Source organism: Rhipicephalus sanguineus, chromosome 3 (assembly GCF_013339695.2).
Source record: "Rhipicephalus sanguineus isolate Rsan-2018 chromosome 3, BIME_Rsan_1.4, whole genome shotgun sequence".
NCBI classification, from domain to species: domain Eukaryota; kingdom Metazoa; phylum Arthropoda; class Arachnida; order Ixodida; family Ixodidae; genus Rhipicephalus; species Rhipicephalus sanguineus.
This window is the reverse complement of record NC_051178.1, coordinates 229,769,136-229,792,685: the sequence shown is the minus strand read 5'-3', so window position 1 is coordinate 229,792,685 and position 23,550 is coordinate 229,769,136. Positions and strand designations below refer to the sequence as shown.

Here is a 23,550-nt window from a genome sequence, read left to right as displayed (position 1 = left end):
AGATAGATAGATAGATAGATAGATAGATAGATAGATAGATAGATAGATAGATAGATAGATAGATAGATACGCTCAAAGCCGCAGAAGTTCGCTAAGAAATGCTTCGCATTTAAAATGAACCTGCTGAAGTGAACCCTTCCGCCGCGGTGGGCCGCTGCCTTGCGCAGCCCCAGCCTCGGCGACCAACTTTGGGCAGTCCAGCAGGCCCGCGAGGCGGCGGTGAGGCAAGGACTCGACGTCCCCACGTGGGAGACCTAAAGCCCAGTCGGCGAAAGCTCTGCCGGACCATCAATAAAGTTGTTACCAACCAACCAAGCTGAAGTGTACCGTCCCAGTCAATGTTTTAAATGACTGTACACCGGACACATCTTGTCGCAATACGGCCCAACGATCGTTGCACCACTGGTAAAACGCGCGCACGCACGCACGCACGCACGCGCGCACACACACACACGCACACACACACGCACGCACACACGCGGAGAGACAGACAGAAACTTTTACCGTGTAAATTTAAAAAAATCCCTGCACGATGAAAAACCCAACCAGACTACTTGAATACGCTTCCCAAAGAAGTTTTGTTACAATTTGTGGCAATTGATTTCATGGAAATCTCTATTTTCAAGAGTAAGTAAATATATGTGCAGCCTCGAAACATCACCTAGAAAGCTATTTATTGCCAATTACGCTTCCTAATTAAGGTTCAAAACGTAGAAAACAAGGGGGAAAGAAAATAAAAGAAAACCACGACCACGGTTTCAATCTTCTTACTTCAGTAGAGAGTGAAAGATGGATTGAAAATTAGCTTTCTTTTTGTTTTATAAATGTTTTTCTTTTTTTTTTGTGGGGGCGGGAGGGTGTGGCGACGAACCGGTAGCAAGCGTCGTATAAATTGTACTCTATTCTCAACGTAGCGACACGAGCTACGTGATTTTTTTTCTAACCGTGTCTCCATATAGACTAGCTTACACTTATCAATGCAGGGATGGGACGACGTCAGCTTTCACGGGTCCCCTCAGATCCCCACGCCAAACTTGGACGCCCTGGCTGCAGACGGTGTCATACTGAACAACTACTACGCTCAGCCGTCTTGCACTCCCTCGAGGGCAGCCCTGATGACTGGACTCTATCCCATACGCACAGGTGGGCTTTGTAATGAGAAAACCTTGGCCGCCATTCTTCACAAACACGCTTTGTGCGGAAGACGGCTAATTGTTTGGATTGAATCGCGTAGTATGCTGCCAGACTGCGCTGTATTCGCAACTTTCAGCAACTATAGGGGGCGCCACAAGAAATCCAATATGGCTGTCGATCCGGTGATCACCCGCACGCACGGAGTCATCGCCGCATGTGTTTGTCGCTGGTTGCTGCCGCTTGCGGGCTAGGATAATTTTCCACTGCATTCAACTTTGATGCAGGAAGTAGCTTACGCTTGAGCGCATAAACTGTGAGACACACGGCACGATTTTACATCTGATTTGACGTCCTACGCGCTGAATGGTGATGGAATGGTGATGTTTCGTCGTACTGGGTCGCCGCATCGGGCGTCCGGCGCTCATCAAACTCGGCAGATTTTTCCCTCCCGCCCGGTCTGGCGATCGCACGGCCGTACAGCCATAGTGGTAAGCAGCACGGGAGACAGGCAACGTCGTGCCGCTGGTCGGTTCCTTACTGCTCCCATCATCGTGTCCGAGGACGCCGAGGTATTTGCCAGTATCGCCGCTATCGGTGACATGAAAAAGATGTGCTACAGTTATTTTATCATGCAAATAAATTCCTAATTCAATAATGCGGTGCTTCCATTGTGGCACTCATCTAAAAAAGCGTCGGCGTCCAAGCAACTCGCGAGATCGGGAACCACGATGCGAAGGCACCTGCGATGGGATCGCAGATAAACAGCGACACTGCAGGCCATCTCACCCAACCGGCTTGCTTCGCTTCCACCTTTGCTCTTCATATTGAGGGTGTCGAGAAAGCTGATTGCGTATGTCGACGCCTGACATAAGAGTACAATCTCAATCGTGTTGCCAAAATTGAGCACTCTACGGCGTGCTCGCGCTCGATCGCGGACGGCAGCGGCGTCTGCCCAGTCACCGCTCACCGGTGTAAGTTGCGGCAGGCTGTTGCGATGTGCTTTTCGCTCGCGAAGGCATATTTTTATTGACCGCCGTCTTGTAAATGAAGAAAAAAAAAAGAGCACTCGCCTGCTGGTAGCACAGCACGTAAGGTGTCGCGATGCATGTTGACGCGGGTTCGATTCCCGGCCACGGCGGCCGCATTTCGATGGAGGAAAAATGCAAAAGAACACCTGCGTGCTTAGATTTAGGAGCACACTAAAAAACCCCAGGTGGTGGAAATTAATCCGGAGCTCCTCACTGCAGCGTGTCCCATAATCGTATCGTGGTATTGGCACGTAAAACCCGAGCAATTCAGTTGCGTCCCAGAAGTCAGCCGATTTGAAATGCGCGATTCAAACCATCATTTTCTGTGCGACAAGCTACCCGATGCGCACGTGGATATCCCATTCACTTTTCTGCCGCCGGTCCAAGGGAAAACTAACCACGTTTACGACGCCTTTCACGATATGCGGTTTGAGCATTTTGACGCGCAGTACACGCAATTTCTCTTGCGCTATTTACCCGTAACTGAAATGCAAAGGTTCCACGATGTTGCACCAACAAAATCCATCGTAATTCACTGGCCACACGCACAACTAGTTGCAGGAAACACCGACGACGAAGCACAGCCCACACGTTGTCGCCAGGCAAGTTTTCGCTCTATCACTGGATCCCGGCTTTCACCGGTTGCCGCGTGGCGGCGCCACCGTAGCTGAAAGTTGCGAATTAAACGTCTGTGTTTGTGCGCCTCGAAAACTGACCTCGAACTTAGCTGGGAGCGACTGGTATAGTTTTGATGCCGCTGCCTTGCTGCACTTTCGTTCGGGCTTTTGATTATAGTCCTTGTGATGGGTTATACGTACTTTTCTGTTTGTACGCACTTATTTTCTCTTTTGATGAGATGTCAAGCATACTGCCCACTAATTTGCTAGCCTGCTTCTTTTCTTGGTCGTTTTGATGTTTCTGAATACAAAAAGAAAACAAAAGCGGGAGCCATTCGACCCTGTGAAGGATGGTGACCAGCGAAGTTGTTTAGCAGACGACACAGGTATGACACATAATTTGAGCCCATAGGCGATCACACACCTTGCATGTAACAAAATCTGAAATGCCTGTCCAGAAAATCCGTTTTGAATTTGGCGTATGTATTTGAGCAGCATGCGTCTTTCTGGCGCGGTGTGCGTCGCCTTGTCTGGCTTGCCTGCCGCGTGCGCTTGGCGTTTCGTGCACGATCTTGAGGGTCCATTGGAGTAGCACGCGCCTACGCAGCCGTATATGGCCCTAGCCATATGCGGCTTCACTGTAAAGATGGCTGCAGTGGTTATGGCAATAATGACAACAGTAGCCACTGCGGTAGATGAAACGGTGACGTCTACAACTTCAGCTAATTGCTGGTCTCAGTTGAGGAATAATAATAATTGCTGAAGTTTTACGTCCTAAAACCACGATACGATTATGGCAACGGCGTTGAACACTTGGAACCTCAGTATCTCTCGATGTGCGCATGAGACATTTGTTTTGCATACTCTATCAACGATCCATGAAGGCGCTATTTTACCTCATTCAGACTGAGCTGAAAATATCTGTAAGCATTGGTCTTTCTTCTGTCACTGAAACGCTAAATCGCTTTCTCGGCTCTTCGAACGTGCCATGCAGGATTGCAAGGACTTGCGCTTGACGTGGCAGATCCGTGGGGGCTGCCGTCGGACTTCCGGATTCTCCCTCAATACCTCAAAGACCTCGGATACGAAACGCATATCGTTGGAAAGGTGCTACATTTTTCTTATAACTGCGTCACCTACACAATTTTTTGCAATAATTCTGCAATAAGCGGCCATGTGCGTGCAATGACCTGCAGGTCTTTGCACTTTTTATTGTGTCGCGTTATCGCAGCTGCATCTGTCCAGTGTAAACGCAGGTTGAAAGCAGTGACGCGACCGCAAGTGGAAAATTGACGAAACGGCACGTCATGTACAAGCTCTCAACGACCAGCTGTGCTATTTAATCGGTACAGGCATAGCGCGCGCGCACTGGTCGTATCAAATGACACCGACGATGACGACGGCCGTAGTTTAAATGATACGAGAACCTCATCCTCTTACGCCATCTAATCTTACATTAATTGGTTAGCGTTGCTGTGTCACACACGCTTTGTCCTTTTTTTTTTTTTCGTCATCTCAGTATGCACTTTCACAGGTACCAATAGGGAGGGTTATCAGAAAGATAACATTTATAATTCCCTTGTATATGTTACGACAGCTTTCGTCACTTAAGAATGAAGTTCCACACAATCAATTCAAGCGGCGGTCTTGATTTGCCCAGTTGCTACACGTCACAGAACATTTATACAGGTTATTTACTTTCTTTTACATCCCAACGGTGGTCTCGAAAAATGAGTGCTTGTAGCGCGATCAGAGAGGACACGAAGGCGCATGTTCCCTGTGTATTGGCGGTACCTTACTAGGATATCGGCATCGACGGTATCCTAAGAAGGATACCGATAAGAACCGGTACCTTACTTTCAAATGTGCCGATGGGCCTGAATGATTGTTGCATTTATTTTTAACGTGAGGGTGCTGTCTTTTTTTTAATGTTTATTGACATTAACACTAACATTCACAAGAGTACACAGAATAAGAAGTCACTACAAACAAAAAGAAGCGTAGAAATGGCATTTTTTGTTCGATCAAGAGAGAGGGCTAGATAAGCAAATGAATTGATATTTTTGTTAGATATGTACATTATAGTTGGTCGTTTCTTTCACGCAGTGGGCTCTTGGATATTACATGACGAAGCTGACCCCGACTTGCCGCGGTTTCGACAGCTTTTACGGCTATTACAGTGGAGAAGAGAACTACTACACACACAGTGTAACGTACGTGAGTATCCTCTCCAACGTAACACGTTGCCAAACCGGGTATATATGATTAACTTGGACTTAAATGCCGCACGTTCGGTCCTCATTAGCACGGTCCAAAAGCCACAGAACGATATGAATTTCTTTCAGCAAAACCACACCGGTCAGGACTTCTGGCTCAACAGAGAACCCTTATGGTCTGCAAATGGTTCCTATTCCACGACGCTGTACACGGAAAGAGCGAAGTATCTCATCCGCAACCGAGATAAGTCAAAGGTAAGCGTATGTAGACTAGATTGAATTTGACCTTAAAATGGGATGGAGATGTCGCAGTACTACAATGGGACAACAAAGTAGACCGGAGAAGACAGAGTGCTATGAAACAACCTTCATTATTGTTTTCTGCAAAACGAAGAAGTCGTAATCGCGGAGGAAAGTGACATCAGGCCGCGCCAGAAGGTCTAGGAACGTTCTTGATTGTTTTAGACTTTTCGTCTAAGATTTCGCGCACGGCAGGAGTAGTCCAGTTTATTCTGGAACTAACGCGGCCATGAACGATAAGCTGAAATATTCGATGCTGCATGTATAGAAGCCGACACGTTTCATCAACGATCAGATCACCGATTGTGCTCGCCGCTATCAGTGTGGAGGCAGTATTTCTTGTACTCCGAGTTGCTTCTTTTTCTGGGCAGAAGTTCACCCAATAAGTAGTTCAAGCCTTACAGGCTTGAGTTCTCTGTACTTCACCGTCACAACCACGAGACAATATTATGAAATCCTGCAATTTCGCAAGGCTCTATCATAGTTGTTCGTTTCAACATGTCGCGACCTATGCGTGGCACTCTGGCACCTTCTATACATGGCTGTCCCAGAAAGGGTGGGCGGGATGCAGATGTTTGTAGTGATTAAACTTTATGAATTTTTTTGTGCGACCAAGCGAGCGAGTAATATTTCCAGTGCCAAGAAATTTAATGACCAACCAGCAGACAATCAAGCAGGGGAAAGTATAGGGGACGTTATTTGTAGTTAAGATATAAATGTGAAGCAATTAAAGTGGACAAAAAGACAACTAGCCGCCGGGAGAGACTGAACCTGCTATTTTATATTTGTATCTAACAAAGAAAAAAAACGAGCCCTTATAAATTCCCCTTCTTACCTTCAGTGCCAAGAAATTACATTCATATTTCACTGCTATCAAGAACCGATAACTACTCAGCCTTGCAGATGCCGCACGGGCTATGGCAGAGAGAGGTAGCAAGGAGGGAATCTTGTGGGGGCGAAATGCAAAGAACACTATACTTAGATGAGGTGCACGTTAACGAACCCAAGCTGCTCGAAATCGATCCGGGGTCCCTCAAAATCGTAGTGTTGGTTTTTAAGTATAAAAGAAGTTAGTCTTTACATGCCACAAAGATATGCTTCAATGTTGTTATCCAGAGTATCATATACTAGGTCACGTAATCAACCGAGAACTCCATAGTTATGTGTACTCAATGCGTGCTGGTACTCTCAGCCACCTAGTTTTATTTTTTCGGTATAAAACGTGCAATTTTTCTTGTTTCTTCCGCAGCCGCTCTTTTTGTTTCTAAGTCATCAGGCACCGCACGGAGCAGGAGATCCCGAGCCATTTCAGGCGCCGCAGGAAAACATTGACAAGTTTCCTTATATTGGAGAAAAGAACAGAACAATCTACGCAGGTGAGAGGTCAGATTTGTTTTGCGTTCGTGAAGTAAAAAGCATCAGACTGCCTCGAGTTGTGAGGTGCATGATGTGGTTCCCGCAGTATACAGAATGCGTTCGTTACATTTAGGCTCAACGCCTAATTCACGAAGTGAGTGTTCTGATAGCGCTAGCAGCTATACGAACCTTCGACGTGCCTTCGCCTCGCTCCACCTATATTGTGCTTTCACAATTTTCACGGCGCAAGCAAGTCCTTGTGTGGAGACATCTCTTCAAAGTACTCCAGAGGCGCGAGGGACTCTCAGTGCACTTGGCTGCAAAAACGACGCTTTGGCTACTTGTGTGATTGTTCTAACATTTACTATGGCAACATATCATGTGAGGCAAAAAGAGTAGCCGGCCTCACACATAAGCACCAAGCCCTCCTTATATATATATATATATATATATATATATATATATATATATATATATATATATATATATATATATATATATATATATATATATATATATACAGAAACATCAAACAGACGCGCGTGCGAAGCAACTTTATTAACGTTTCGCTCGGGGTCCGAGCTTCATCAGCTTAATAAAGTTGCTTCGCACGCGCGTCTGTTTGATGTTTCTGTGAATATTTCATCGGACCTAGAAACCCTTTGTTGTTTTGATATATATATATATATATATATTATAGAGAAGACTTGGGACATGGTAATGGATTACCCTCTCCAGCGCCTTCTAGTGAGTCGTCCTCTTTGGTTGCTCGAAGAAGAACGCCGCTCGCGCAGGGAGTTCGTGCCTTGCCGTGACTGTCGCCATTACTCTTTGTCGTTGAGTGCTGTCTATTAAACACCTTAACAATATATATATATATATATATATATATATATATATCATTTTGCTGTTTATAATTTTGCGCAAATACGTGCGCTGTTGTTCATCAGCTGTGCATGCAACACCGTGGTACGTATACGCATCTGTGAGTCGAATCAACACCTTTACCAGCCAACCATGCTTTAATGACGTTTTTGCACCGGCAATGTTTAGTGCAACGAGAAGGCAAGGATGAGATTCTGGCCCTCACATCATTCTTTCGAGTCCGCGGCTGTTACTGTTTGTCTCTACCTCGCACAGAACTTTCTTAGGATCTCTAAATGATGAAAGTTGGCGCAGAGCTTTCCACTGATAAGGTGATTATTGGTTGTGCAGCAATGACAACGCTGCTACAAGTTAGGTCTGCGAGCGAGCGTGACGTACCCTCTTAAAAGGTAGCAGCGCCCAACGGCGCTAGTATACCCGTGCACCGGCGATGCTGTTTTATAAAGAGGCGTGCCTTAAAGGGGTCACGAACCACCCCTTGGGCTTGTTGAAAAAACAGATCCCGCGGAAAGCTGACATGGCTGTGAACTCCTCCGCGAAATATTGCAGTCGTGCGCGCCGCGTAAAGGCTGCAAGCGGAGTGCGAAGTTGCTGTTTCCTCAGGCACCCTCTTTTCGAACAGAGGCCGGTTCTCACTCTCGTCGGTGGGCGGAGCGATTGCCGGTTGACGTCGCGTATTTGCTTCTCCGCGTCGCAAAAGACATGGCACCCTTATTGGCTGATAGCCGACATAAATCGAGAGCGGCGTTCAGACCAGATGCGCTTCTTGCCACGGGGTGCCGCCACTTGTCGGCGCCGGACCCCTCAGTCTGCTAACTTTACATGGTAGCCACACTCGCGCACGCGAATCACAGCGGGAGAGCGATCGCGTTTCACGACGCGCGCCGACGTAACTTCTTTCCCCCGTGCCATCCCTCCCTGTGTAGCTTCCAGTGCGCTCGTTGGGAAGAGAAAAGAGAGAAAGCGCCGAGAGCGTGCGCCAAACCCCTGTAACTCCGCTCGTTCTTGACGGATTCGAGAAATTTTTGCGGCAATCGATTTGGGAGGCAGTAAAATCCAATACTGAGGTCATTAGATTATTACTTGGAAAAGTGGTTCATGACCCCTTTAAACACGCTGCCTTGTTTCTCGCTGGAAGCTCAACTCCCACGCGATGCGACGTTCTCTGAAGAATTCAGTCCAGATAGACTTTGGAAGGCTTTTTAGAGCGCAGCTCCTAGGCACCCGTCGTCGGCGTCGACGTAAGCGGCAGAGCGAACGAGGAAGAAAGAGAGCGAACGCGGAGCGCAGCGGAGGATGAAAGACGGCGATTGCGAGGAGAGCGCGAGGAGAAGGGAACGACAGTGGCGAGACGACAGGTTCCGCGGCGGCCACCCGCGGCGCCACAGTAGTGCGCGCCGTCGTGCGGTCGCCGATGACGTCATCTCTAAAGTATGCGGCGAGGGCAACCACCGATACCATATATGGAAATAAAGCGCTGCATGAACGGATGCCTGTCTGCGGCGGCTGTTGTGGAACGCGCCCACGCGCTGCCTTCCGCGGTCTCCCGGTCAGCGAGGCAGTCGCGCTACGCTCCGTTTGAGGCGGTTGATGCGAAACGGACTGCACGAAAGCGCCTGTCACGCGCCTGTCACGCGCCTGTCACGCTACTCACGACGTTCTCTTCTTAATGTAAACCTAAACAGCTGCGCTCAGAATTCGCATCAGGCAGTATCTTAATCGTCGGTGATATTTTTTTAGCTACACAGTATGGAAGTGGAGGGACTTATATATGGTTCAAGGCGTACCACGCACGACGAGGAACGAATAGCTGAAAGAGGCACAAGCTTTACTAATTAATCAATAGGTCTTGTTCGGATTGAGTCCATATATTGTGTAGTGATCGTAAAGTGAATAATTACAAATGTTGTCTGTGAGTCGTTGTTAATTTGCTAATGTTATATTTATTTGATGGAAAAGTAATGTCCGCCTCTTCAAGGTACAGAGCTGAGACCAGAGAATTGCGTTATATGCCCCGGATATCACCTGGTTGAACCGCACTATTTCGATGGGACCATTTAATTATTGCATTAAATGCTTGTCACTTCAAAGCGTTCTGTGTTATAGGCAAACGTTCCTTTCGTGTTCCCAGTTTTCTCAGCACACACACAGCAGAACGTTGCAGGGAGCTAATGATTGACGATAACAACTGCTGGTGAGCGGCTCGTTGTACACTTGTGCAAAATCGTGTCTGTCTGAGACGCGGACACAACTGGGCACACCAACAACACGTGAAATGTATCTTCGGTGTGACGTCACTATTCTCTGGCTTTACAGGTATGGTGCACGCGCTGGACCAATCTGTGGGGGAAGTGGTTAAGGCCCTGAGCGACGCTCACATCTTGCAAAACACCGTCATCATCTTCAGCAGCGACAACGGTGGCCAACCATGGGGTTTCCACACGACCCGCAGCATCAACTGGCCCCTGCGCGGATCCAAGGGCACGGTCTGGGAAGGAGGCACCAGAGTTCCGGCATTTGTCTGGAGTCCTTTCTTGGTCCACTCTCGCAGAGTCTCGTATCAGCTTATGCACATCACGGACTGGCTGCCCACGTTATATTCAATCGGCGGTTGGTACACTTATACTTGTCCTGTTGCATAGTTCGTGGAACAGCGAACGGAAACAACAGCCTCGTCTGATGTTGCACTATGCCAGAGGTGAACGGCTATTGAAGCCAGAAGAGTACATATTCGTTTCCTTTCTTCCGTAAAGGTGTAGCCTTTTACGTTCGTGATAGGTTTACAAATCGGAATAAACTGAAGGTGAAAATACAGCACTCTTGAAATGGGCTCATACTCCTTGCCCTCTTCCACGCCATGGAGCACTTGGCAGCACCTACCAATAAGGACGCTTTACTTCAAACTGTTCTTTGTTAGCTTTAACTAATGATAATTTTTGCAGAGGTCTCCCTAATTCAGATATCTACAAGCCAGCCGCGACCACGACTAGAAAAGAAAAATCTGTATTAATACATCAACCAGCGACAGTGTGTTTCTTTACGACGCGTGCACAGGCACCAACGATGTATGAGGAAATAAAACGTTCTTACTGTCCCTCGTTTTTCGTTTCTAAGCTGTCGTGGTAACATAACGGCTATTATGTTTCGCTGCTGTGTACTAGGGCGCGGCTTCCATTCCGGACTGCATTTAGGTGACATGAAGAAATGGTAATTGGAATTAGGTAGACATCGAATAACCCCGAGTGACTGTATTCAATGCAGAATCCTCCACTACAGCGTGCCTCATAATCATATCGCGGTTTTGTCAAAAAAAACTAGCTAATTATTTTCCTTTCTATTTATAGCGCATGAGCGCTTCGTTCGTTATACTGATTGTCTATGTGCAGTTTTGCTTCAGCGTGTGCGCGCCGAAGCATTAAAGATCGAACTTTCGTACATGTACACCTTCTTACGCAGCGGTAGAAGGGTTTCCAGGCGTGCAATTGGATAGAGTTAAGCCCGATTTCTTTGCACTGACGAACGATAATCAAGACTAGCACCTTCTTGAGCTAAATTGTTGTTTTGCTAGTGAACGCTACTATATACCGAGTCGCATCGCATCGCGGCGCTTATTTGCAGGAGGCAACGTACACGCACTTGGCAAGCTCGACGGATACAATATGTGGGAGCATCTATGCTACGGACTGGGCTCGCCTCGAGTGGAGATGCTTTACAACATCGACTACCGGTTCTTGAACGCCGCGGCTCTGCGGTTGTGGCGCTACAAGCTGGTGCTGGACGGCACGGGTTTCATGAGCGACCGCTTCCCGAGACCCGGTGGAAGTCGGCCCAGCCGCGACCTCCACCGATTGCTCGACCAATCGCTGGCAGCTAAAGTCCTGCGTGGCTTTTACAAAAGGGACCGCCTGCATTTCCCCAAGCACTGGCGGGAGAGAGCGACGCTGAAGTGTGGCGTGCCGACGTGGGCGCGATTTCGCGCCAAGGACACCGTCCACTTGTTCGACATCGTCACGGATCCGTGTGAGCTGAACAATGTGGCCAGCTTATACCCAGAGGTCAGTAAAGATAGCATAGTACTATAACGCATAGTACTTGCGTGTAATAGCATTTACATGTAATTGCCTCCTTGCGATGTTTTCAATGTTACCCCCCCCTCCCCTTTGGTGTTGTGTTGACGTTTCTGTGACTGATGAATGAACACGGTTAAGGTAGCCGAAATGCCAGCTGCGGACTTTGCAAGCTGCTGGGTTCAACGCCTAATTGGTTTACGCATGCGTGGACTATGCTTACGTCATGGCTGTGCGTGGACATTACGACTCACCGGCCTGCACTTTTTCTCGCGAGGCACGTCGGCGGAGTTGCCGACGCGGGACGCTGACGGTCAATTTCTGCGTTCTATGAGGCATCTAAGGCTTTCGCCTTGATAATGATAACTGTTGAAGTTTTTACGTCCCAAAACCACGATATCATTGTGAAGGACGTCGTAGCGGAGCGCTTCCGAAGTTTCAACCATTTGGTGTCCTCTAACGTGCACCTCAATCGAAGTGTACGGGCCTCTAGCACTTCGCCTCCATCAAATTCCGGCCGCTGCGGCCGGAATTCGATCCCACGACCTTCGGGTCAGCAGTCGATCACCACAACCACTGGACAAACGTGGCGGGTCGAAGCCATTGGTTTTTGATCCTATCACCGTAACTCTTTGGTCAACACCAACACCACATCATAAGTCATGGCGCTCTTTGACCACACCTAGCGCTTGCGCCGCTAAAACCCTCTAATCATCATCCATCATTTGAAAAAAATCATCAAAAGCTGTGGTCTATATTTTCGTCCTGATTATATTTTTGTTTGATAGTTCGTATGTCCTAATTTACATGATTATGTCCTCTTTAACCAAATTTCAGCTCGGGAACTCTTTTTCCTTCCGTTCGCTGACATAAAAACTGGCCGAAATTAGACTGCTTCCGAAATCATGTTTTGGTCAGGTTCGCTAGAGATGCGAAAGAAATATTTTCGAACCCTTTTGCTGACTCACTGCATAAACTTTTGGGACTGACCACTATCTCGGTGAATCAATTTAAGAACGTTTGAAAAGACCGGGCATACCAGTCTCGACTCTGTGAATGTACACTGGTGCATTTCTATTGTCAGCAATGACGCTGGCTGCATTGTGGGTCTACAGCTCTCATCCCTACAGCCCATCCAAGAGCTGGCGCCTCTTCAGCTATCTTTGGACAGTATGCTCTGGTGTACAGCAGATAGATGTATGCGTTAATATATATATTTTTTTCTTGCCTGTGCAGGTTGTGGCACTCATGAAGAAGCGCATCGAATACTACCAAGCTACGGCACTGCCTGCCATGTTCGAACCGAAGGATCCTGCAGGTTTTCCTGAGCACCACAATGGAACGTGGGCACCGTGGGCAGGGTCAACGTGTTGATATTTATTCGTTTCTTTGCGAATCCAACGTGGCTACGCAGGACTGTACGCGCTGCCACCTCTTCTGTAACAACCGAACATTTCTGGATAATGAGTCACGCATGATACGCCACTGAAAACTGTGCGTGACGGTGCCTTTTTACAGTGACGTATGACTGTGTACGTAGTAGGCTTTTGTCCACATTCTTTTATGACGGGCTGAAATAGGGCCTGCTTTGACGATTCGTTTTAGCTGGCGTCTCCGTCCGGGGGAGGCGTCCACTAGTCAGGCTTGTTTTAAAGCGATGACATTGATAGGTGTTTTATAATGTTTGCGTATTTTGACGTGCCTTATGTTGTTTGCGTCGCTGCGTGCCAAAAATGTATACGTTTAGTGATCGTGACAACGACGCCTGCAAAGTATATCAGCCAGCCAGTTTAGGTCTCTATAAAAAGAGCTCCACTTTTAGACACTTGTTTGGTGCAAATGATCACTGTTTTTTTTAATGAAGAACACATACTTATTGTACCAAAGAGATAGTGCTGCTAAGTCGACTTCAAGCGAAACATATTTATTTCAAAACCATGATGCGCTGTAGGGAGGCGAATAAATCATATTTACAAAGATAGATTTTGCATTTCTGTTGTGTCGGGCTGCATGAACGTCGCCAATACATCGCACCAACCATGTCTACTAATGTGGATAGTCTGATCGTGGAGTCATTGCCAATACGATCCGGAGTAGGGGCCCTAGTTTTATTAAAGGTGAGTGCTTCTGTTTGCGACTTCAGGGGTAGGAGAAGCAGAGGATAACACTATGATGGCTTGAAGGAGAACGAATTGAAGGACCCGTTTTTTCTTTCACAAAGCCACACGGGGCCAACAGAAAATGATGCCCATTACGCTTTCATTTGCTTTATTACCAATTAGCTTCATAATGCAGCATCATTTTCGTCTGACCCAAATCCTCCGTTGACGCTCCCTACGAACAAGAACTTAATTGAAGTCCATGTGGACGCTATTTCTTTGACTGCATTACTTGATACTGGAGCTCAGGAGTCCATAATGTGTGCTTACCTCTGTCGTCGACTCAAAGTACTCACGCTTGCTACAACTAAAGCCGTACGCGTCGCCGATTGCGGAGCTCTTCAGTAACTGGAATGTGTACAGCTCGAACAAGCATTACCGGCCGCCACGAGTCCGCACTATCTACGGTGCTCCGTAGTTGCCCTCCCGAGTTCATCCTACGGATGGACTTCCTATCAAAGCATTCTGCCCTGATCGACTGTTCCGCCGGTACTCTTTGCTTGGAACTTGCTCTTCAGCCAGATACTCGCCCACAACTCCCAAACAACCTATATACCAGAATTCATCCACATACCGCCTAAAGCCCTAACATTCGTCGAATTGGCAACAACTTCACCCGTGCTTGACGGTGACTACGTCGTTAAGCCTATTCCCGATGTCCTCCTGGCGCACGAGATCACTGTACCACACCCCGTCGTAAACCATAGTCGCTAACTGGATATCACCCCGTCATAAATTTCGGCTTCACGAAGCAAGTGCTACCTCAAGGCATCTCGGTCGCCACTCTGCGATCCTTATCAAACGTCCACGTCACCACTTTTGCGGCAGCCGTTTGCTCAGATCTTCCTTGTCGCCAGCCCGATACCTCATGCCTCGACACGGCATTACGCCCCATGATCGCCCCAGACCTCAAACCTGAGCAATCAGCCGCCCTATGCCGCCTTTTGGTTTCCTACTGCGACATATTCTACATCGGAAATCGACCGCTTGGCCAGACATCACTTGCAAATCACCTCATAAACACTGATGACGCTGTTCCCATTCACCACCGACCATATCGGGTGCTGCCAAATGCATTATTGAGCCCCCATCGAGCCTTTGGGCGTCGCCCGCCGTCCTTGTTAAAAAGAAAGATGGCATGTGGCGTTTCTGTGTCGGTTACCGCCATCAAAGTCGAATTACGAAAAAGGAGGTTTACACGTTACCCCGAATTGATGACGCTCTTGATTGTCTACACGGTGCGCGGTACTTTTCATCAATAGACCTTCGCTCTGGTTATGGGCAGATCGCTGTGGACGAAAAAGACCAAGAAAAGACTGCGTTCGTCACTCCCGATGCCCTGTACCAATTCAAGGTTATGCCGCTTGGTCTATGAAACACACGACGAGACGTTTCGGGCCCGTACGGGTTCCTTTGAAGTATGGCATGTTGCTGGGCATATGTTCATAGATTCAGCAGACAAGTTTAAACTGCGCTGTGAAACACTGTAAGACCATAGAATCACGTACACGCACGAAGCGCAGACTAGGCACAGTTGGAAGTCTGCGCTTCGTGTGCGTACGTGTTTCTATCGTCTTGTGTTTTCATCTAAGCGCTTTTTAACTTATCTGAAGCTATGAAACTTTGCAGGCCAACAGCAGCGCTATAACACATTGAGTGGCAAGTGGACGAAACGGTTTTCAATATACACGGCCGTGCTGCAACGTGGCTTTCAATAGCAGACTTCCCCCAATCTAGCGTCAGCTATTCCAGCGCTCATCTTGACGCGCAGGTGTCTGTTATCTCCCGGTACCGGCGGGCTACAGAGCATAAAAACGCATATACTCATTGCAACGCATATGGCCGCTGACTGAGTTTCTGCTTGAGTAAACAAAAACACGAATAGCCGATAAAGGTGTACGTTTGTTAACGCGAAATATGTCATGCCATTCACGTGGCTTCGCTAACAGGACGGTGTCAGCAAACATTAGTAGCATACTGGCCAGCGCTATGCAGCACTATGGTTTTCCATAGTGTTGGATGTTGCGTAACGTGAAATTTATTCCCGTCAGTCACGCCAGCGTATACAGACAGCGAACGTTCGCGGCCAGCGAGTAGGTTCGTTGACGTTTCCCCGTGCACGCGTTGACGCCGTTTTCTTCAGCGATTTAATTGGTACGCGAACCTTTACTCCACTAGACAAAAGCTACTAACTTTATTTCGTGTTGCTATACAATGTTCTGCTTCTCACTAACAGTTCGGCATTTTTGAATAAGTCCATAAGTTCATTCATTTTGAGTGATTAAGTCCGGCATTTTTTAAGCGTTTGCTTGAGCTCAGGCAACTCTTTGTTGGTAAACACGAGCTCCGTTGTATCTTGTCACAGATCTAAAGAATGAACTTAGAAAGTTTTCGAAATTCTTGCACAGCCACCACGTACAAAAGTAGTAATCATAGAAATAATGCGTTCAAATTCGTTACATCACACTGGCGTATGCCAACGCTTGGGTTGCCTTGTAAGATTGCGAAAGTAAATCTGTCGCCATAACGTTACGGACGTCTTACGGCGCGCAGTAAGGCGTCCGTTAACAAGAAACCCCTGCTGCGCCGTTGCCATAGCGACCGCCACAGCTGCGTGCCACCTGTGCTAGAAATAGCCAAGCCGCCGCGCCGAGGAGCAGCCGCCGCCGAGCCGTCGCCATAGCAACCACCACAGTATCTTACACTGTGGCTCAGGGCCAGGGATTTCAACACAGTCAGAGTGGTAAGCTTTGCGCGTATTCTGGATCCGCCCGTCGCCGTCTCTTGGCTGCCGCTTCTTCGGCCAAGCACGCTGAATCCAACGCCGTCGTTGTGATTCCCGTGCTGCAGCACGACGAGCTGAGGATCAACCAGCTTCACTGTGCCAAGCTTTGCGCAACTTAGTGGAAACTTCCCGCATTTTATTATGGAGTTTAACGTCCCAAAGCGACCCAGGTGATGAGAGACGCCATAGTGGAGGGCTTCGGATAATTTCCACCACCTGGGGTTCTTTAGTGCGCACTGAGAGAAAGAGACATGAATTTATTGAGTTCAGTGGTTTGGGGACCAGGTCCCTGCCTAAACGGCGGCCAGTAGCCCCTGAGCCCTGGCGGCGTCTACAGCCAGCTGGGCGGCCCAGAGCGGGACTTCCGGGTACCAGCTGAGCAGTACGACCTTTCACTGCTCCTCATTAACTATTTCGCGACACTGTCGATAAACGTGAGGGCAAGCTCCCAAAATGTGCCTCAGGACCGCCCGTTCCTCACATAACTGTTATTCGCCCTCATAGTGGCTGAAAACGGCTCTATACAGGCCACCGCATTCGGATAGGTGACGGTTTTAAGGAGGCGACAGGCCACCGTTTCCGGCTCATTGAGTGTCGGGCTGGCAGTGAGATAACGAGCCGTCGTCAATCTGTAATATTTTGTTCATTTCATTACAATATAGCTGGCACTTTTCTCTCATCTCGTGGTGAGGCCGCTCTCTGACTTTGTTAGCGAGTTCTCGAGCCACTGTGTGAACCACCTCGCTTTCAGGGATGAAGGAATGCACAGATGTTCAGACTATTTGTATGCGTCTGTGGTCTTTAAAATTGTTTAAAAGTCAAACAAGTTGCACTGAGATCGCACAGTATACAAGAGTCTACAAAATCGCTTCTATATCGAAATGCGACAGGTGGGGCCAGCACCGAAACCGCGTCTTCCGGCAGCATCCGACCACCGTAACCAGTAGGTCGCAGCCTAGTGTTTAACACTAGACCACCACTACACCTTAATGTTTAATAGTAAACTTACTATTGAAGATCTAGGGAACATCAAAACTTGAAAGTGCAGATTATCAATCAGTCTGGTTTCGTACTTCGCTTTAGTATATCCTTAACCAGCGTCATTGCGTTCTGCTAACCTTGACAGTGCATCTTTTCTCTTGCCACCATTACGGCTGCGCAACCAGATCAATGGTTTCTGTTCTACACGTTCAATGACCTGATTCCACTTCTTCCTCTTTATATAAACGCTTGTCGTGCATAGCCTCGTTTGTACTCGAATTCGTGCCGGCATTTTTAACACGAAAGTGTTTTATGCCGGGGTCCACCAAGTACATCCGTCACGGATATGACGTTGATAAAATGGACACCAACGGGTGAGAAAGAAAAAAACCATGAAAAAGATACCCCGCTGGGAATCGAACCCACGACGTTGCGGCCGCGACAGCAAGCGCCCGACGCCCTACCCACTAAGCCATCTCGGGAGATGCTAGGCACGGCGCGAACGCGCCTTATATCTTTCACACATTCTCTTTCGCGGCGGGCGGAGCGGTGCAGTGCCGCCGTCTGTGAGAGGTGAAAAGAAGTAATGCTTCACGATCGACACTTACTAGCGCTTACTCCGAGATTGCACGCGATATCTGAGGTCATGGTTAAAGCAGTTAAAGCGTCTCGATACCAGAGAGGTAGAGTGGCCGCGCTGGCGTCGCCGAGGCACCCTTGACGCAGTTACGTTCTTTGTCTTTGGCTTCGTGTTAGCGTGCGTCGGCTCACCGGAGTAGTGCAGCTTCCACGTGCACGCGTGCACCAACGGGATTTCTCCGGCGCCGACTGCTTCAATTGCGAGAGCACCGACTAACAAAACTACTGCAATATGCGTTGCAGAAAGGACGCGATTTCGACGGGCGAATCTCGTGCCTTGGTGGAGCGAGAGCAGCGCCTGCGAGACAGAGGCCAGCGGGACGCACGCGTTTGCGGCTCAGGCTACGAACCTCTACCTCCCGTGTTGCTGAAGCGCAGTGTGTGTTTTGTATGCATGAGCACAGGCGTCGGCTACCCATTACTAGAAAGCGCACACCGTGCCGTTTCTCTCCTTAATTGACGCCGCTTTGAAGAAGTGCATACCGGGTACCAGTGTTGATTATGAGCTTGTTGATATCATCCTTACGCGGGATTCACGATTCGCTGTGTCCAAATATATGTTCACACCGTCAGCTACCACAACGGTTTAATCATGATCATGAGCGTTAGTCGTCGCGATAGAGACATGCTGTCAACATGGGTGCATCCACGTCAAACGGTGCTATAGCTGCCAAACACGAATAGACGTTGTACAAGCTCTCATATATCATTACACAATAAGCACTACTTCTGTGAAGACACGTTTCACTTTCGTGTTATACCGATTCCTATGACGGAGGGATCAGCCATGTTTTTTTACACAGACGCTGTTTCATTCTGTGATAAACAAGTTTGTTACCTGAACAAACTACTATCGCAAAATTGTAGCTCGAATACAGGTAAAAGGACAAAAAATGTTTCGCAGCCACTTCTTAAAGGCAACAAGTAAAAAAAAATTAGCCCAGCTTGCACTAAATCGTGAAAGGCCGGGTCACAGCAGAGCTGGTGGGTGCCTAGCTGGTCCTGGCTTGGCTAGGCTTTTACCTTTTCAACTGTCTCTTTCCCAACACTTGTTATACTATACTATACTATACTATACTATACTATACTATACTATACTATACTATACTATACTATACTATACTATACTATACTATACATGGCTATGCTTGCTCTCTTTCTGTCTCTTTCTCTGTATGTCTGTTTCTCTGTCTTCCCTTTCTCTCTTGTTTTCTCTGTCTCTTCCTTTCAATATCTCTCTCTCTCTCTCTCTGTGTGTAGTCGCACTCTCACCTTCTATGTTTTTCAGTCTTTCTTCCCTTTATTTCTGTCTATTTCTCTATTTCTCTTTTTATCTGCGACACGCCCGAACCTCGATCATTTTATAGCTCTGCTGTAAAACTCCTATTGCGAGGACGTGCTACAGAAATTGGGCAAATGCCGCTTCTCACCCCATCTGGTGCACTAAAAGGGAACACACGGGCGGAGAACACTGATTATAGGAGCCGATACCCTAGCTTCTCTTGGTATGTACAGACTGTTTGGGCGGTGACTGAGCGCGTGGCAGTTCATGATGCTGATCATTTTCTATCTACGACACACGGCAAACCTCGACCGCAACAGCTCTGCTGTAGAAGCGGCGATATTTGAGAGGATCATATCGTGGCGTACGTTTACAATTCTCGCTACATCTGCATCTAGCAACTTTTCCCCTCTTTATTTCCTAAATCCTGTGAGCAGGCAAAACACAACTGTGCAACCGCAGCTGGAGCCCGCCCTGTAAACAATCTTGATCACTGCCCTCTTTTTGCGACGGCTTTCTACTCGATAACGCAACTGGTGGACGCTCAGCATATGCTAGCATATGCGTATACCGCAAGGCTGCAATTATATAAGTCTGATGGGGGATCCGCAAATGGTTTACCACAACGCCGCCGTGTGATGTAAAAACGTGACGGTTAGGCTGATAGAGCACTTGACTGGGAGGTGCGTACAAAGTGCGCTGACGCCTCGCGCAAATTTGTATGCACACTTACGTATTGTCCCGTGGCCGATCAGTAGTAGTCGAGCGCTGTAGCTTACGATGTGCAGTCGTGGAGGCGTTTTTGTTTTCGCCAGTACTAGCGACTTTCGCATGGTTTCTATTTTCACTCTTAGCGTGAGGCGCAAAACAAGCTTCTAAAACCGCATAATTACCAGTGTGAGATTGTGCTTTCTAGTTATAGCTTGCGAAAGATGCTTGCGTTTCATTTGTCCGCGACTGCATTCATCACATTACGAAGAATATCGTGGAAAAAATTTATAACTTTGATAGCATGTGTTGACAGATCAGCATTTCCAAACGTTGTTCGTGTCGGGCCTGGAGAATGCGTTCATGAGTTTAAAACAGCAGGCCATGTAGATACAGGCTGTATGTACACTGGGTTTACCTCACCTAGGTCACTCGTGCGTCAGGGAAGCACTTAGTGACATATAACATTCACTCCTGGGTTTCTAAGTAGATATCACGACGTAAATTAAAGCAATGGATGTGATTGGGATGTTGCGAAAGGTTGCTGTAAGCCAACCCGTTTTTCTCTGCCTCTCTTTTTGCGGCACAATATCATGCTTGTGCCTACTCTTCTGACTCCTACCGGCGGCGCACTGTTTTACGAGGCAGCCTCACATCGTGTTCATCGTAGCCGACGACTTGGTAGGCTTCATGGATCTTAACATACAAATTACGTGGTAACCACTCTACGCGATTTTGTGTTTGAAGGGACATATATATATATATATATATATATATATATATATATATATATATATATATATATATATATATATATATATATATTATAAAGATGTTTATTGGCGGACACTCGGCGAAGATGACCGACAGCGACAGTCAAGGCGGGGCCGACTCTGCGCGAGCTGCGCTCTGTCCGAAGAGGGCAACCCACTAGAAGGGGCCGGAGAGGACGACCCACTTCATGGTTCCAATAAGCTTCGCTACAATTACTCCGGGTGCGAAAAGGGAGCCGCCTGGCGACCTAACAACTTGTCACAATGAGCGGATCATGGTACGCCTTGAGGCGCTCCACGTTTACAATGTCGCGCCCTCGACGGCGCATGTCCGAGGATGGATCGGTGGGTTCGATCAGGTAGTTTACAGGCGATGTGCGTTCAACGACACGGTAGGGGCCTTCGTATTTGGGCAGTAGTTTTGAAGAGAGGCCAGGTGCAGTGGTAGGGATCGAGAGCCATACGAGCGCTCCAGGGAGGAACGTCGGCTCAGAAGTGATTCTGTCACCGCTAATGCTCCTCTGTCGCTCTTGGTCATGCGTAGTGAAGCTCTTGGCAAGTTCGCGACACTCTTCAGCAAGTCGGGCGGTAGCAGAAATCGGCGCACACTCAGACCGATCCGGCTTGTATGGAAGGATTGTGTCGATTGTGTGCGAGGGGTGCCTGCCATACAATAAGAAAAAGGGAGAAAAACCAGTGGTGCTCTGAGCGGCGGTATTGTAGGCGTAGGTGACGAAGGGCAGAATGGCATCCCAATTGGTGTGATCGGCGGCGACGTACATGGAGAGCATGTCGCCGAGCGTACGGTTAAAGCGTTCGGTGAGGCCATTCGTCTGCGGGTGGTAAGCAGTAGTTTTGCGGTGAACAACGTTGCACTCCTTTAGAATGGCTTCGACGACTTCTGACAAGAAGACACGGCCGCGATCACTGAGCAGCTCCTGAGGTGGACCGTGACGTAGCATGAATCGGTGGAGCAGGAAGGAGGCCACATCGCGCGCTGTAGCCGCTGGGAGGGCGGCAGTTTCGGCGTATCGCGTGAGGTGGTCTACAGCGACGATGGCCCAGCGGTTACCAGCGGACGTCAGAGGAAGTGGCCCATACAAATCGATGCCAACACGCCCAAACGGCCGGTCAGGGCAAGGTAGAGGTTGCAGACCTGTCGGCGACAGGTGCGTTGAAGTCTTGCGGCGCTGACAATCGATGCAGGAGCGAACGAACTTCTGCACGTAGCGGTACATCCCTCGCCAAAAGTACCGTTGGCGGATGCGGTGGTAAGTTTTCGATACCCCAGAATGCGCACACTGCGGATCAGAGTGGAACGACTCGCATATGTCAGAACGCAGACTTCGGGGTATTACTAGTAGCCACTGGCGGCCGTCGCCGCTGTAGTTGCGTCTGTGGAGGAGGTCGTCGCGAACGGCGAAATGGTGGACTTGACGACGCAACGCGCGAGTGGGTGGTGTTGCCGACGGATCAGTCAGCAAGTCTATCAGTGAGGCAATCCAGCGATCCTTGCGCTGTTCGGTAGCGATGGTGTGAATGTCGATGGAAGAAACGGCAAGGGGAGACACTGAGCTGTGGGCACTGTCGTCAGGCAAGGGAGAGCGCGACAGGGCGTCGGCGTCAGCATGCTGGCGTCCATTGCGGTACAGTACGCGGATGTCGTAGTCTTGCAGGCGAAGTGCCCAACGGGCGAGACGGCCTGAGGGATCTTTCAATGACGACAACCAGCACAGCGCATGATGGTCGGTGACGACATCAAATGGGCGACCATACAAATAAGGTCGGAACTTCGTAAGGGCCCAGATGATTGCCAGGCATTCTTTCTCCGTGACGGTGTAATTGGTCTCGGCTTTAGTAAGCGCGCGACTTGCATATGCCACGACATATTCCGGAAACCCAGGTTTGCGCTGTGCAAGGACAGCGCCGAGGCCCACACCGCTGGCGTCCGTGTGTACCTCTGTAGGGGCCGCAGGGTCGTAGTGGCGTAGTATCGGAGGAGACGTCAACAAACGACGGAGCTTCGCGAAAGCGGCGTCGCACTCTGACGACCACGTATTGAGGGGCCCGTTGCTGCCAAGGAGCTTCGTCAGCGGCGATATGATGGTCGCGAAGTTTCGTATGAAGCGCCGAAAATAGGAGCATAGTCCTACGAAACTGCGCAGTTCTTTGACGGACGTAGGTTTGGGGAACTCTGTCACGGCCCGAAGCTTGGCTGGATCGGGGAGAATTCCGTCCTTGGATACGACGTAGCCTAGTATTGTCAGCTGCCGTGCTGCAAATCGGCACTTCTTTAGGTTCAGTTGTAGCCCGGCGTCGCTCAAACGCGTCAAAACAAGCCGCAGGCGTTGAAGATGCGTGGAGAAGTCCGGGGCGAAAACGACGACGTCGTCGAGGTAGCACAGGCACGTGTGCCATTTCAAGTTGCGCAGAACGGTGTCCATCATGCGCTCAAAGGTCGCGGGCGCATTACACAGCCCAAACGGCATGACGTTGAATTCGTACAAGCCGTCGGGTGTGACAAACGCTGTCTTCGGTCGAGCGTCATCAGCCATGGGGACTTGCCAGTACCCTGAGCGCAAATCGAGCGATGAAAAGAATTCTGCTCCTTGCAGGCTGT

General features: G+C 48.7%; 1 protein-coding gene across 1 annotated transcript; it reads left to right on the top strand.

Annotated features, from left to right (window-relative positions):
• Window positions 1-977: 977 nt before the first annotated feature.
• LOC119386357 (arylsulfatase B-like) lies at window positions 978-13,549 on the top strand. The gene is made up of 8 exons (XM_037653676.2): window positions 978-1,143; window positions 3,774-3,886; window positions 4,886-4,996; window positions 5,125-5,250; window positions 6,545-6,671; window positions 9,853-10,146; window positions 11,155-11,591; window positions 12,840-13,549. Exons 1-8 carry the CDS (start codon window positions 978-980, stop codon window positions 12,975-12,977), a joined length of 1,512 nt encoding a protein of 503 aa, XP_037509604.1. The 3' UTR covers window positions 12,978-13,549.
• The last annotated feature ends 10,001 nt before the right edge of the window (window positions 13,550-23,550 follow it).

Excerpts from the sequence above, each read along its gene's own strand:
- LOC119386357 (XM_037653676.2), top strand. The coding sequence starts at position 978 with ATGCAGGGATGGGACGACGTCAGCTTTCACGGGTCCCCTCAGATCCCC. Across the intron at positions 5,251-6,544 it reads GCAACCGAGATAAGTCAAAG|CCGCTCTTTTTGTTTCTAAG; the intron begins GTAAGCGTATGT and ends TTTCTTCCGCAG. Across the intron at positions 6,672-9,852 it reads GAACAGAACAATCTACGCAG|GTATGGTGCACGCGCTGGAC; the intron begins GTGAGAGGTCAG and ends CTGGCTTTACAG.